The sequence below is a fragment of the Semicossyphus pulcher genome, unplaced genomic scaffold (genome assembly GCF_022749685.1).
Source record: "Semicossyphus pulcher isolate SPU_LCO1_2020_fin unplaced genomic scaffold, fSemPul1.0.p SCAF_12, whole genome shotgun sequence".
NCBI classification, from domain to species: Eukaryota; Metazoa; Chordata; class Actinopteri; order Labriformes; family Labridae; genus Semicossyphus; species Semicossyphus pulcher.
In genome coordinates, this window is record NW_027211626.1 from 26,851,252 (window position 1) to 26,866,928 (window position 15,677).

At 43.3% G+C, this 15,677-nt stretch overlaps 1 protein-coding gene across 1 annotated transcript in view; it reads right to left on the minus strand.

Moving 5' to 3' along the window:
• dntt (deoxynucleotidyltransferase, terminal) overlaps positions 1 to 15,677 on the minus strand; it is a 108,475-nt gene that overhangs the window by 60,130 nt on the left and 32,668 nt on the right. Inside the window, exons 5-7 of the mRNA XM_069659129.1 lie at positions 13,539 to 13,610; positions 13,224 to 13,347; positions 7,614 to 7,746 (exon numbers count right to left, since the gene is read on the minus strand). Of these exons, the coding sequence (XP_069515230.1) occupies positions 7,614 to 7,746; positions 13,224 to 13,347; positions 13,539 to 13,610 (329 nt within the window). The remainder of the gene's footprint in view (positions 1 to 7,613; positions 7,747 to 13,223; positions 13,348 to 13,538; positions 13,611 to 15,677) is intronic.

Here is a 15,677-nt window from a genome sequence, read left to right on the forward strand (position 1 = left end):
AATTGGCAAAGCTGAGTTTCCACAACACTTCCAGCTTGTACAGTGCGCTCGACTTGTTAAGTGAATCTCACTGTAGCCTCTGCTGCGCTGGCAAAACTCAGTCGGGTGCACTGCATGAACGTGTGCCGTGAATAGCAAAGAAAGCATCAGCATATACCGAGTTTACCTCCAATCAGACCCTCAAAACATCCAGATTTTATCGCAGCGGGGTCGTGTGTATGAAGGGCTGACATGGGAATCGGTGGCATTACACTTTTCAGCTCCTGTCTGATGCACCGGTGCATTAGTATGTGTCGTGCCTGTGGTGCAAATACCTCCTCTAGTTCAACTGAAGTCAGCAGAATAGTAGACAACAGCACGTCAGGCACATTCTGCCAGGAAAGAGGGTGTTTTTCTTTCCCTTCATCTTCTGCTCGCCCTCTTACTGTGCACGTTCACAACATGTTTCTCTTCCAGCATTAGGCCTGCACTCCTGCTCAGCGGGAGACGTAGCTGGGAAGATTTTAGCTGCAAATATTAGCTTTGATGGACTGTTAACACACTGCGCACAGTAACACCGCCTCTCAATTTAGAGCAGCACAGAGCACAAAGCAGTTGAGTTTAGCCGTCTCCTTTTTATTGCGTGAGGGAAAATGTTAAATTATTGATTCTTTCTGCACAAAGCCCATAAAATATAAATGGTTATTTACAAATTTGTGTGGATGACAGGGCGACACGTATAAATAATACAGATGTGGGAAGTGTTTCACAGAATGCATTCATGTGCAGGAAGTTGAAAGAAGCTGGTCAGGGAAAAGAAGCAGGTTTGTGCTTCTGATGCAGCGTTTCATATCTCAAAGTTTCCCTCTCACACACAGAAAACAAGGTGATAATCAGGAAGACAGAACATAAAAGCAGTACATGGCTGTAGCTCCTGATCACACAGCTTGTTTTGCTCTCTCCTCTGCCAGCTGATAATAGAGTTTGTTTTGAATATTATGACTCCCTGAACTGAACTGATAAGGAAACTTATCTCAGCTGTGGTTCAGGGAAACAATGCAGCGGGACACGGCACCTGTTTGAGGATTTACGAGCAGACACCATGGCCCCCTCATCAGTGTCAAGTCACTTAATTATACACTTTTAAAAACAGCAGGAGCAGTCGGTGCAGTTTAGAGTCTGCATGACACGTGATCAAATGAGTAATACAATAAAGAAGCAGTTATACAATAACAATAAAACGTATATAAACTATGATGATAAAATCAGAAAAAGTGGTAAGACAGAAGAGATTTATGAAACTAGAAATCATGAGGAAACAGCAGACTGAATTAACAGCCAGAGAAAGTAAGGTGAGTGGTACAACATGATTAAATCTCTATAAACAGATTCTGTACATGAATGTCCGTGTTGTATTGTCCAATCAGGTTTGAGCAGGCTTAGGTCGTTTGCAGGATAACAAATATCTGCTGTGATAACAATCCAGTTGTAGATGGTCTTTCACCAATCAGACTTCATCCCAGAGTCTCACTTTGTCGGAGCCGAATCAGATGTCTTTGAATCGAATCAGATTTGGCTGTTAGGCCCTGAGGCCCCGTGAATATACGAGCAGCCTCAGTCACCTTCATTAGACTTTAAAAAACGTCATGTAATAAAAACAGTGATGCAGACTCGCAGCGCTGAGAGGGACAGCACGAGCACAGAGGGAGGGGTCGCGGACTGAATTGATGACCTCATATGAAACATGAAGCCTGATGCTCCTCTACAGCTCTGTGCAAAATATGTGAAGCACACAGCAGACTGGAGTCTCTGTTAACAGTGACAGAGACAGAAAGATCCAGGTTACTGAACGTCTGTGTCCTCCCCGCGCTTTGTTATGTTATGAGTTCTATTGTTTAGTTCTGTATTTCATGTATTCTGTGTTCTTGTCTTGATTTAGTCTTGTTAGTTATGTCATTGATTTGTGTTTCATTGTTTGAGATGATCTCCTGATTTTGTAGTTCTTGCCCCATGTAGGTCTTGTCTTGTTTTACTTCCTGCCTTTGTGCGTTTCCCCGCCTGTTGGATTTACGGCCCTGCCCTTATTTTCACCTGCTCCCTTGATTGCCTCACCTCACTATTTAGTCTTTTGCTGCGTCTGAAATCACACAGTTATTCACTACTCCCTACATAGTGAATTGATTGTATTGGACTATATAGTGAACTCACAGGCACAATAAAAAATCTTATTTCAGACACTACTTGCTGTCTCGCCTGGCGCCAATGATGACATCATTGCTGTCGCACATAAAGCGTGCAGCTCAGCGCTGGTTGGGATCAGTAATAAATAAAGGCATGAATTTCAATAACTAATATTATAGGGAGCGTGGAAGGGGTCAACAACACGTACAGGGGTATATAACCGAGCTGTGACGTAATGAAGTACATCATTTCTACCTAAGTGGATACGACGATAACACACCGAGAAGATTCCTTTGCGTATCCATCAGCGCGCTCTAACATGACGCAACATGACAAAAGGCGAGATAGACAATGAAAGAGGAGAACTCGACCATGGGGAGAAGGCGCTTCGTGAATGTGACGTCTGTGAGCGACAGGGAGAACTAGTACTCACATGGATGAAAGTGAGAGATATTCCCCATCCAAATGATTTATGAACTGAAGCAAATTTAGCGTTCAATATTTTTGATGTTTTTGATTTACGCTCTCCCAAATATGAGGTTCAGTTTTGCTCACAAAAAGCTGGGAGACGTGTCCTTCAGAGGGCGACTTTTAATTTTTGAGCGCCTGTAGTTTTTCACTTTCACTGCAGTAAATAAGTAGAAGCAGTACTTCTTCTTACACCAGAATCTTTTGTACATGAGTATCTGTTCTTCTACTTGAGTGAAGCATGTGTGTACTTGTGCCTCGCCTGCCAAGAAGTGATGAAGGCTCAGATAACCGACTCCTGGTCCTTATAGATTAAAATGCTTTTGGCCGAGGTTCTGGGCTGGCAGAAGCAGAAGCTGCCCCTTCACAACAGAACTGACTTATTTTATTAGAACTCGATGCAGCAATGCAAGACTTTTTAACCTCCTGGTGCAGAGTTTCAGACGGGGACCCAAGCGTATTAGTCGATCTGGTGACAGAGTGAGGAGGGCTGAACATGATGAGTTCAGTTCTGTTTTCATTAAGCTGAAGGAAGCGTCACTTTGAGTCATATTCCAGACAATCTGATGTTAAATAAGATCCGCAGCAGGGACCTCATGCTGACATAAATACAGCGCTGGGCTGACACCGTGTGAGTCTTTCACACACAGCGGTGCTGAAGCTGTATTTTCAACCTAATCTATTTTTAATCCTCCCCCCAAACAAAACCGCTCTAAGACTCGTCAGCCGCCTTCCACAGCTGTCCTTTCAATAAGGCTAATGTCAGTGGCATCAACAAATCCTCGCCACGCTGGTTTCCTCTGAAGAGCATGACAGCTTGAGTTTACTACAGCAGGGAGCTTATTTTTTAAAACTTTATGGAGGCGAGTTGTTTCTTTGTGTGCGAAAGATTTGCCACTATTTAAAGAGACATATAAAGTGGTTTATGTGTATTTTAATTTCAGGCGAGGGCTATCGGCTGCAAACATGATGCTAATAAGGGACTCACATCAGGCTGTAAATTATAGGTAATTAAATCGAGTGGTGACAGGACTTAAGAAGGGAGCGTTTTTAAACATGTCACACTGAGGAGAATTAGTAGGTTATTAGTGTTGCTCCCGGCATCTCAGAGAGCATATGGACTGTTTGGCATTATAACACCTCCCAGTGTGTTTAAACCGCGTCTGGAGAGTCTGCTTTTCAACAAGATAAAGGTAAATGACTTGGCTTACTGACTGATAAAGTACAAGTCAATCGTTTTTCAATTAAAGCTCCGCATGATTCCAATTAGATCTCACGTAATATTCCCCGAGCCTGCACCAAATATGAGCTGAAGTAAACGTGTTCTTCATCTCTCGGAGTGTGGAGCCATAAAAGCTCTCTCGCAGGCCTCCTTCACACTCGGCAGCAGCCTCCTGGCCCATAAATCCTGCGCTGTTCCTCCCCTTCATTCTTGATGTTAACTATCCGTGATGCTCTAATCACTCTGCTCATCTCCTTTACCACATTTCCCCTTGAGGAGCAGTTATTTACATAATCAGATATCATTCCAGCTGTCATGTTTCCTTCTGGAGATCACAGATATTGGATTTTTTTCAGATACCATCTCGGGAAAGTTGTGGACCTTTAACTACTCAGACAAATTAATTTTACACCACGATCTGGGCTTTATAGCAGGAGGTTATAACTGTGGAGAAGAGAAATCAAACAATCTTCCTCTTGCAAATAAAAAGTTGAATTCATAAACAGTTTGATGTTTGATGCGGCTTCGCCCATTTTAACACAGCCACGGGAAACAGCCTAACACAGTCTTTAGCTCATGTTTCCAAAGTCCTTTTGCAGAAGCTGACGTCCTTTTAAGTCAACAGTGAATTACTAAAGATACATGTGCATCAGTTAAGTGAAATAACATGCATGTAAGGCAGTAAAGGAGGTGTCAGACGAAGCTGTTAAAACAAGTTGGTGGATTTGGATGAGGAGAAATAATATCACTTCGAGGCCAAAAAAAATTTAACATTAATCATTTCTTCTATGCCGTTCCTTTTTCATATATGTTGGCACAATAGTACAGGGTATGATGTGCTGGCTCTCGCTGCTCTAAGTTTGAGTTCTCTCTTTCTTCATGAAAACAGGGGAGTAGGTGGAGGTACAGCGTACAGCCTAACCGGGCGGGTCAAACCTGGGGCCAGTAGAAGCCATGTGGTAGGGTAGGTTAGTATCAGTGTTGTCAATACCTGGAGCTTGCATGAACGGAGCCTGGGTCTGTTGAAGTTGGCAATGCTGCTCGCGTTGCGGTGGTAAATTATGTTAATTATAAGTATAGGGATGAGGGCACAAGGGGAGGGGTTTCTTCACTGAGCACTTATCCTTATCATTAGGACACAGGTATCTTGTGTTTAATTCAAATTCAAAGGTACATCTTACCTTATGTCTTTTGCCTCTTTCTAAATTGACGCAGCAAAAGTTTACTGTCACTTTAAACTCTTAAATCTCTTGTAGCAAACTTTGACAGAGTGGAATATGTTAGAACATAACAAACACAGAAAAGAGAAACTTTCATTGGGTCTTGTAAAGAAAAAAGAGACTTTCCTTTGGAACATGTAATGTTCTGTAGCCGGGGCACTATTAAAGAGCATCAGCTCAGGCGGCTCTGTCACCCCTGTTGAGAGGCAAGCGCCTGTCCTTACTGCCAGACTGCTTTTGAATTATTTACCGCACACACCACTGGTTATGGCTGGATTTTTACAACAGCACAGAGCGGAGTGCTCCACGCTTACTCAGGCACAAAGCAGCACACATAAAAAAGAGCATCAGAAAGAGGTGGTGATGGGGGGCGCCAGCTGTGAGGAAATAGTTGCACTCAGTAGGAAGCTTTAAAAGAGCGCTCAGCGTGCTCTGTAAGACTGACGATGTAGTCAACGTCTAAATGTAAATATCATATTAGCACTGACCGTGTATCTGCAGTCATAAAAACAAGTAATACAAAACAGAAGTAAAAGGGACCTCTTAAGATTATTTTAATAACTTTGCATAAAGACCGGGAAATAAAAAGATTTCGATCGGGATTAAGATCAAATTTACACCCAGGTAATGATTATTGTTCATATTAATTCATTAATTTGATAGTTTTTTTTTTTTAAAGATTTTTTTTCTGGCCTTTGGCTTTATTTTTATAGGACAGCTGAAGATAGACAGGATATGTTGGGAGTAGAGAGTGCGGGATGACATGCACCAAATGATCGGCAGACCGGGTCGAACCTGCAATCAGTGCGACAAGGACTGTAGCCTCTGTATATGGGGCGCCTGCTCCAACTACTGAGCTAAACAGCGCCCCTTTAATTTGATAGCCATAGAATGTATAAAAAGATGGCCGACATAGCAGCCCCCTTAAAGTGAAGCCCAACCCTCTCTATTGCCCCCTGCTGACTGGCTGCAGTATAGGTCATAAAGCCCGCCTCCTCCATGTTAACAGATGGGACATGAGTCAAACTATAATGTGTATCAAAATACACATCAAATACATTTTTGTATTTGGTTTCTGTCATTATAGTTAGTTCTTATCATGCTAAGTGTTCCTTTTTTCTGACAAGTTTATTTTTAATTAGTTATTTGATGCTGTCAAAATGATGATTGACAGCTCTGGTGACAAATTCGGCTCCTGCAGCCGATCAGTCCCGGATTAGCAGAGTGGAGGACGATCGTCGAGAGGAGACGTAACACAAACAATCACTACAGTCACTGAAGTTTCCACACCTGTGAACTTTAACCTCAGACCAACACAAGAAGCTGTTCTGCTGTTAAACACACCGGAGAGCGAGATCCTTGCTTTTTTTTGGTAAGTTAAGTGTGCGCTTTGGTTAGTGGAAGTGGCTACGGCAGCGCCACCCACCGATCTCTACTGCGCAGTCTCTGGTTCCAAATGATGTCACCATAGTTAGATGGCAGCGCCTATCACTGGGGCTATTTTGGCTTTACTTTCGTCCAATGGGAGCAGATGGAGACGCCTTGTCCATCTACAGTCATTAGTTCTAACAGATATCACACATCTGAAATAGAGACAACAAACATTTTGTACATGAGGTACTAGGCGTTGCACGACTTCAGGTTTCTTTAAAGTCGCGTCGACGCCGACTCGTTGCTGATGTTATCACGTATAAAACCACAGGAGAACTGAATGCTTTGCAACAAGCAACAACATGTATTTGCAAAACTTAATGCATATGCTGCAGACAGCTTACACACATTCTCATCCGCGAGCACAACAGCCACTGGAGCATGACAGCTGTGATAAGTGACTAGTTGGCCTCAAGCATAAAACGTCACCACACAGCAGGAAGTTTGAGTTTCGGGGCGCTGGTTTGGCTCAGTTGGTGGAGCAGGCGCCCCATGTACAGAGGCTTACAGTCCTCGTCGCACTGATCGCAGGTTCGACTCCCAGTCTGGCAATCATTTGGTGCATGTTATCCCCCCCTCTCTACTTCCAACGTTTCCTTCAGCTGTCCTATGAATAAAGGCAAAAGCCACAAAAATAATCTTTAAAAAAACAAAAAACAGATGAGTTTGTTTTCAGGAGATGTATGCAGATAATTCAGCTCCTATTAAAACCTTGTAAACCATAAACTTTGAAGGAATCCTCAAGTAGTGACAGCTCAGCTCGCAGTCCCCCAAGACAGGCTATGGCTTTCAAAGAGCGTCATGGATCCACTCTTTTATTTATTTTTTAATCTTAATAACCTTTAGTGTAAAGTTTATTCAATGAATTCTGGTTTCTTCATTATCAGGATACTCCTCATTCTGGCACCATCATCTGATGAAACATCATGATAAACACCCCTTTATAGAAAAAACAATCCAGATCATATTTTTGCCACATTGTTCAGCCCTACTTTGTATTCTCTGTGCATATTCTTGTGTTTGACAGCAGTGAGGGAAAGGAAAATATGGGACATGAAGCACTGTTCTATTCCAACAGCTGTATCAGCACTGAGAGGAGGAGACAGTTGTACCTGCGAAAGCCACCTGTCAGCGCCAGCACAGCGTCCGGTGTGATCGCATGGACAGCTTCGTCAATAATGTTCCTCAGGGCTCGGGCCTCTGCTTTGCTGACAGCCCTGGAGATGTCTCCATAATGCAGGAAACCTGCAGGGAAAACAGCACGTGGTTATTAGTCTACGAGCCAGCCATCAATCATTCGCATTTGCTCTGGGGAAGAGGAGCGTCAGGCTGAATTAAAAGTACGGTAACATGTCATATGTGCTGCTGGCTGATAGGAGGAGACGAGGAGCGTGCTCCTGCTGCACACACAGGAGGATAACAGCCACTGTAGATACTGAGCTAAATGATGATTGATGGGTATCATGTTGATTTCATGGGTCAACATTTGTATTTTTTTATGCAACATAGAAAGCATTCATTCACTTCCTTCCCTGAGAACAGACGGAGCCACACACCCAATCAATCTAAAGATATTTTGGTCTGCTGTTGAATAAAATCGAGGTTAGTTAATTTATTTCTGCTCCTTCAGATTTACACGATAGAGAGGAGAGATCAGGGTTCAAACACATTTTCCATGTCAGACACTCACATTATTTCTCTGCACGGTGCCGAGGCTGCACTGTTCCCAATGATGGATTATGACCAGCTTGATGAAGATGTCTGTCAGCATAATACATTATCGGATGGAGTTACAAACTGAATGGGAACCTGCGAGCAGTGTAATGTAATGTTTTGAATTACCAGCTCATGCAGAGCCGCAGCCCGAGCAGCAGCAGCAGCAGAAGAAGAGAAATGACTCGTTGTGTATCGCTGTTTTCCTCTGAGACATTTAGCCGAGGACATTAAATGCTGGCTGGGATTTCTATCTCCGACAACAACTGGGCTGATGTTATCTGCATGTTTGGACGCTCCGCAGTATGCGGCTGTATTCCTGCTCACTCAGCTGTTTCTTTCAGATTGCAGCTTCGCTTCATCTCAGGGAAATATCTCTGAAAATATGTGCTAAACTTTAACTTCTTGTTCTGCGTCAGTTTCATGCTGGTGGCACGACCGCCAGTGTATACAGAAATATGTTAACTATAACATTTTATACTTACATAATGAAATGAAAATATCTTTCTCTGTTACATTCCTTTCAGATAACTGAACACTTTCTCTGACCTTGGATCAATTTTATAACTCGTGTTTCCAGACACCAATCTTGACATTTAAAAGTAGCTCATTACTTCCACATACTTCTTTCTTATCGACTCTGACGTAATCGACAAAGGCAGGGGACACTCTACAAGATAATCAAGCTGTTTACTTCTGACAAAACAAATCAAAGTCCTGATGTTTTGATGTTTCTAAAGATGATCTGTCCTGATGTTCCTGTGGTGTGAGGGATATTAAGAGTGATTTACTTCCCCCGATCTGCTCGGAAGAACGTTATGGACGGGGGGGGGGGATCCAATTGGCCACCCAAGGTGCCACCCCAAAATCCTGAACTCTGATTGGCTATTTGGCTTTGGACTTGTGTTAAAACTATTGTTACTAACCATTGTTGCAATAGGCTTTTTTTGCATTTCAATGTGATACATTTCCTTTTGTTAGAACTTTTAAGTTTTACTCTGGACAAACATCTTTTTGAGTCCTTCAGGAGTTAAGCTTAAAGCCCAGTTCAGATCAACAATTCGCAACAACAATTTTATAATGTTGCAGAGAAAATTGCAGCGGTGTAAGTGGTTAGTTGCAGAGCGTCTGAAGCCGCTGCCCGGAGTTGCAAAAGATTCGACTTGTCAAATCTCCAAATGCAGTTTTAGAAGTGAATGATGTCACTATTTCACTTCAGCCAATCAGGAAACAGCATAAATTGGCATAGGCACCCTGACTCTGGCGCTGCAGTAGCCAAAGACGGCTCCAGATCCTCTCTATCCAATCTCTCTGTCTTCAACGTTTAATAATCAATGTTACAGCTAACATTGTGAGCACGTCACTGTCATCCATTTCTTTTTATAACGATAACAGAAATTAGCTAGATAATTGATGTAACCTAGCCCTAATAACTAACGTTATAGTATTAACGCAGAAGTAGTGGGGTATGTCAGTACGTTGTTGCTATGGAGATGGTCAGCTGTGCCTGTGTGTGTTGCGTTACGTTGCTTTGATGTGAACAGCCCAGTTTTAGAATGTTTACGATCAGATATCAGGGGATTCTTTTGGCAGTTGCATCAAGTCTCATTGTGAATCATTGATCTGAACTGGCCTTAAGGATTTAAATGTTGCACCTCTGTTGTGTTACCTGTTTTAGTTTAAAAAAAACACACAGGAATGTTTTGATACTTTAATGTTTGTGGCAACTTAGAAATGATTAGCGGGGACAGAAAATGTGACTAAATGCTCGTCATTCATGTGTGTGTGGACACATACTTCATGCCACCTCTGCATAAGCCAGTGCCCCAGTTGAGCCGCCTCAGTCAAAAGAAGTCTGGATCCACCCCTGGTCATGGCCGCACTGATTTCAAATGATCAATATTTACAATCTGATATCCTGTTGTCATGGGGGGAAGGTGCAAAACAACCGCAGCCATGGCGACAAAAGCGTGCAGGATAGAGTAATAGGTACAGCCCATGTTCACGCCGTCTCCACCACTTCATCCACAGTTTGTTCTTTTTTCTTCCTGAATTTTCAGTAAAAAGTCCAAAAACAATCATCACCAGTTCTTCCTGTTTGTTTACTCTAAAGTCTCATTTCAGAGATTTAGTGAGATTTCCAGCTGTGAGAGTCGGACTCTGGTTGTTGGTGAATGAATGTGTTAGTGTGTGGTGTGCTGTTTGGGTCAGATCGTTGCTCTCCTCACACTACAGGAACAAAGCTGTTCAATCTGTAGTTATTTGTTTTGGGCCAGCCTTAATTAGATCATCATATAAAATTATATATTTCTGATTAACTGACTAATATTAGTGTGAGTCTCCTTAAACATGAAACACTGTGAATTGATCCCCTGACCTTTCCTCTCGCACCACCATGACTTTGCAAATGTCTGCACAGAGCTGCAGCATCCAACATCACAGTCTCTGGGAACCTTTTTCATCCCCTCACCATATCACCATATTACCACATATTTTTCTGCTAATTAGCAAATGTTAGCATGCTAAACTGCAAAGAAATTACAACCAGTACCATGCATATTGTACAAATGTGTAAACGGTTAACTGTGTTGTGATTTACTTGTGTTGGTTCACTGTGTTGGTTTGTTTTGGAAGGAGGCAGAAGTGGAAGTGATTTCAGAGTCAGACAATCATAAAAAGGGAGCAGCACACACAAACAACACTTCATGCTTCATAGTTGCCTCTTTAAGGTCTTTGTTAGGGGCAGCAGTGCTTTGAGCTTAAGGCTAACACACACCATTCTGCAAACAGACCATCTTCAGCAAGGACCAGGATGCACCAGAACAGAAATGCTTCAGTTGGTTAAGTTTAGCAGTGACTAGTTCAGGCTCATCTGTTTTAAGCAGCTTAAATTGTGGTGTGGTCACAAACTCTCTTTTATCAGAGAGTAAAAGAAAACATTTAAGGCTGCAGAAGTTGAGTCATATGTGAACAGCACTTCCTCTTTAGACTGTTTGATCTGAGTCTGTGAGCCTGCTTCAGCGGACAGGCTAGTTTGCATGAAGCAGAGGTCAAGTCACGTCAGGGCAGATAAGAATCGGACAAACTCGCCGTGACCCGTCCTGCACTGCGCTCCTGGATCCCTTACTCCCCATGAAATATGAGTACAATACATCTACGCTATTTAGGTCATCACATCAAGTCTGTCTTCTGCTTAAGTCTAGAAAGTTAGCGTGCTAACATAGTTGCCAGTGGACATCAACTCCATTTACTGACTTCTTATTTATTAGTGGACATATTGGAATTTTAGCAGTGGACCACCGAAGGAATTCAAAATTCATCCATCCCGAGGAGGACTGGATTTAACCAAAGTTCACTGAAATTTCTCAACAACTCTTGCTGATGATTATAAAACCATAAATGTCCTTCATGGTGGTGCGACAGAAAAGTCATCTTTAAAATCTTTGGACATTTTCAACCTCTAATGTCTCAACAAATGTTTTGTTCATCCATTAGTCATGAAATATTTCAGCGCAGACCAACGTGGTGGTCAGCCATCAGATCAACACTGTCGTCATGCATCACACCCCTCCAGCTCATTTTGAGTCAAACATGATGACCTTTCTGCTCACACCGTCCTCACTCTGCCACACACCCTTTCATGTTCGCAACATGGTAAACCCTCCTGATAAAGATTGCCAAAGGCTTTTACTCTGATGGCCCCTCTGGACAGTTATTACACCTACTTCATCACAACAGCTGAAGATCAAAAACTGCACAAGATCAAACGCTCATTTTAGGACCTGAACTCTGCTGAAGGACCTGAAGGACCTCCCACATCAGAAAAAGACCCAGCAGAGGAGGTACTTCCTGTATCAGCTCAGGAAGTTAAACCTGCCTCTGGAGGTGCTGACCCAGTTTTACACCAGAATGATCCAGTCTGCAAAGACATCATGACTGCAGAGACAATCATTGTGGCCAACCATAGACTATATGGCCGACACGACAGCTCCCTAAAGTGAAGCCAAACCCTCTCTAGCGCCCCCTGCTGACTGGCTGCAGTATAGGTCATAAAGCCCGCCTCCTCCATGTTAACAGGTGGGACATGAGTCAAACTATAAAATCAAAATACACATCAAATACATTTTTCTCAAACATGGTTTCTGTCGTCATAGTTAGTTCTTATCATGCTGATTTATGTCACAGTGTTCATTTTTCTGACAAGTTAAGTTTTAATTAATTATTTGATGCTATAAAAAGGGGGTGTGGCCTCATGATTGACAGTTCTGTTGACAAATGGGGCTCCTGCAGCTTTCTGTTCCCGAGTAGCAGAGTAGAGGAGGAACGGCTGCACGGAACACTACAGTCATTGAACTTTCCATAAGCGTGAATATCTGCTTCAGACCGACACAAGAAGCTGTTCTGCTGCAGACTGAGCCCACCTGAGGGCTCTGACACGGCAAGGACACAAGGTAAAGGTGTGCGTCGGGTAGAGGAAGGGGCGGGGCGTCAATACTGCAGACCAGACACAATCTGTTCCTCTCCTCTGGTAGGCACTGGAGCATTGTACGCCAAAACAAGCACCACAAGAACGAGATATTTTGATTAAAATATGAATGAAAAACGTATTTTACTAATTCTACTATAAATGTGAAACAAAGGTAACTCTGCGGCCTCTCTTGTCTTTGTCTTATGGCCATTCCAGCAGTCAGCTGACGGAGGAGAGCTCATGGGGATTCCACAGAGAGCGTTCCCCTTCACAGTCATGATCCATTGATTTTTATTAAAAGTCCCCCTGCTGCCTTCCCCATTGTGTTTTCACTGTAAATTCCCTGCTGGTCTCACTTTAGAGGAAACACATTACAGCTAGAGGCTCACACAAGGAGCCTCCTATGGGACCGAAAGAATCTCAGCCGACATTCAGCCCCCCGGAGAAAAGTGACAATTAGGTATTTGAGTCTTTCTTGGAAGCGGGCTGGAGTTAAAATGTTCACTGTATAATTTGTGGAGATGGTGAAATGTTGACGTACCACTTTGTTGCATCCGGTTTAGCTGGATGCTGCTGTCTGCCAGGACGTCGCTGAATGAGCGCAGCCCTCTGCGGTACCACTTGTCAGCCGTCTTAGGTCCAACCCCAAACACACTTGTGAACAGCTGGCAGGAAACGAGGTAAGCACGTAATCAAGAAGACATGCTCTGAAATGACAGGCTCTTCTCAGAAGGAGTTAGCATTCAGAGTTTGAGGAGCTCTGTGTCCTTAAGAGACGGCAAATGCAAATGACTTTCACAGCGATTTCAAAGCCCTGAATGGAGAAAGAAAACGAACGATGTTTTTATCCACTGACCTTCAGTGTTTGATACCTTTCATCAGACAGCATTTTCTCCACTTCAAACGAATGGCCATACTGAAGCATCTCCTGCAAAACATAAAAGTAGAGGATATTAAAAGAAACCCCTGGTTTGTGTTCCATCAGCAGTTAACAAATGGCCCCAAATGGCTTCACATTTGAAAAACAGTTTCGACTTTAACCAGGTGCTCCTCGCATCCTCATTTCCATTTCTTTTCAAGAAATAACGACTTTGTTGTTGTGAAACCTGGGATTAATAACGCTTTTATGGCATTCATAAAAAGCACAAGGTAATGTTTTCTCCGGCTTCTATTGTTTCCTCCAAAACAACTTTGTTCGCCTTTTAATTGTCTGCAGCTATCAGCAGAGCTCCGCTCATTTGATGGTCACATTTTAACGGTCTTCATTATGTGGAAGCGTAAATCCAGACGGCAGTTATCTGGTTAATATCGGCCGTCTTCCGTTGGGAAACTGTAAAAGTTGTTGGTGTTGAAAATTAGCTTGCCTGTTTATTTGTGTTTTCCAATAAGCATCTGGGAGCATTTAAAGGGGAATTCCAGTGTTTGTTTCAAACTGGGCCCTTTCGCAGGATATATTTGGGATCTCAGTTCTCATAGGCTGTAAAACTTTTAGGCTGTATTGATGCAAACGCTCAATCAAAGTACAAACCCTAACCAGTTAAAAGGAAGACAGGTCTTTAACCAGAAACAGCGTTAACATTTCTCTCTTCAAAGCCACCAGACTCCACTTAATTTGACCTTATAGAACACGAGGAGCTGCTGGTCTACCACTGCCTCAATTAAGAAGTTTGTTTGTGTCATTGTCTGGCTTTGGTGTTTTAAATGGTTAGTTTGGATATAACAACATCATATTTATGCAACACACAATAACACAACAACATAACCAATGAGGCAGCAATGGATGAGTTACGTCAAATCCCTCTGCTTGGGAGTGCAATACTGCAGCCTGTGAGGACAAAGCTATGTTTTAGCATGCAGAGAATCAGACCACACGTGATTGTTTTCCCCGAGCTCAGTGCTCTCCTCCTTGCAAAAACTTTCACCTGCTCGTGTGGGAGTAGTTTTTCTTTTTGGCAGTGAGTGGGCGGGGGTTAAGTGGTGACCTCCACATTTAACTGTTTCAGGGATTTGACACCATGTTCAGTCAGGTAAAACGACTGCTTTTGTTAAAAGAGTTTGGTGACTCAAAAAGCACGGTGTAACAATTCTTTCTGGCTTCCAAAAAGCATCTTAGTTGTTAACAAAAGGTCTACATGTGTACGTTTCTTTAATGTAATGTTACTAGGCACTACTTCGTGAAGTTTGCGGACGACACAGCAGTTGTGGGGCTGATCTCCCGTGGCGACGAGACAGCCTACAGAGAGGAGGTGACCATCCTGGAACAGTGGTGCCAGGACAACCACCTCTCACTGAACGTCGCTAAGACCAAGGAGGTCATTGTGGATTACAGGAGGACACTCACCCCCCAGTCACCATCAACGGCACAGCGGTGGAGATAGTGGAGAGTTTCAAATACCTTGCGGTGAACATCCACAAAGACCTAACATGGGCTATCCACACCACTGTGGTTGTCAGGAAAGCCCAACACAGACTGTACGGTCTCAGGCGCCTAAAGAAGTTTGGCCTGAGGCCCCAAATCCTCAGGGACTTCTACCAGGGCACCGTAGAGAGCCTCCTGACAGGCTGCTTCACCGCCTGGTACGGCAGCTGCACCAGTATGGACTGTAAGGTGCTGGAGAGGGTGGCGCGCACATCCCCGCACATCACCGGGTGTGAACTGCCCCGCCTGCAGGAATATACACCCAGCGGTGCCTCAGTCCCTGAGGGTCATCAAGGACACAACACACCCTCAGCCTGCTCTCCCTGCTGCACCTCAGGTCGCAGGTACAGGTCCCTGAAGGCACCACAACAGCAGACTGAGGGACAGCTTCTTCCACCGGGCCATCAGACTTTTAAATAAATAAAACACAAGTGCAATTCAACCCCCCTGTGCAATACCCTCTCTTGAATGTGTATAGTCCTCTGCCTTACTTTTATTTTATGTTACTGTTTCGTTGCTGCTTTCTTATTTTCTTATTCTATTTTTAATATTTACCCTTTCTAATCAGAGCATCCC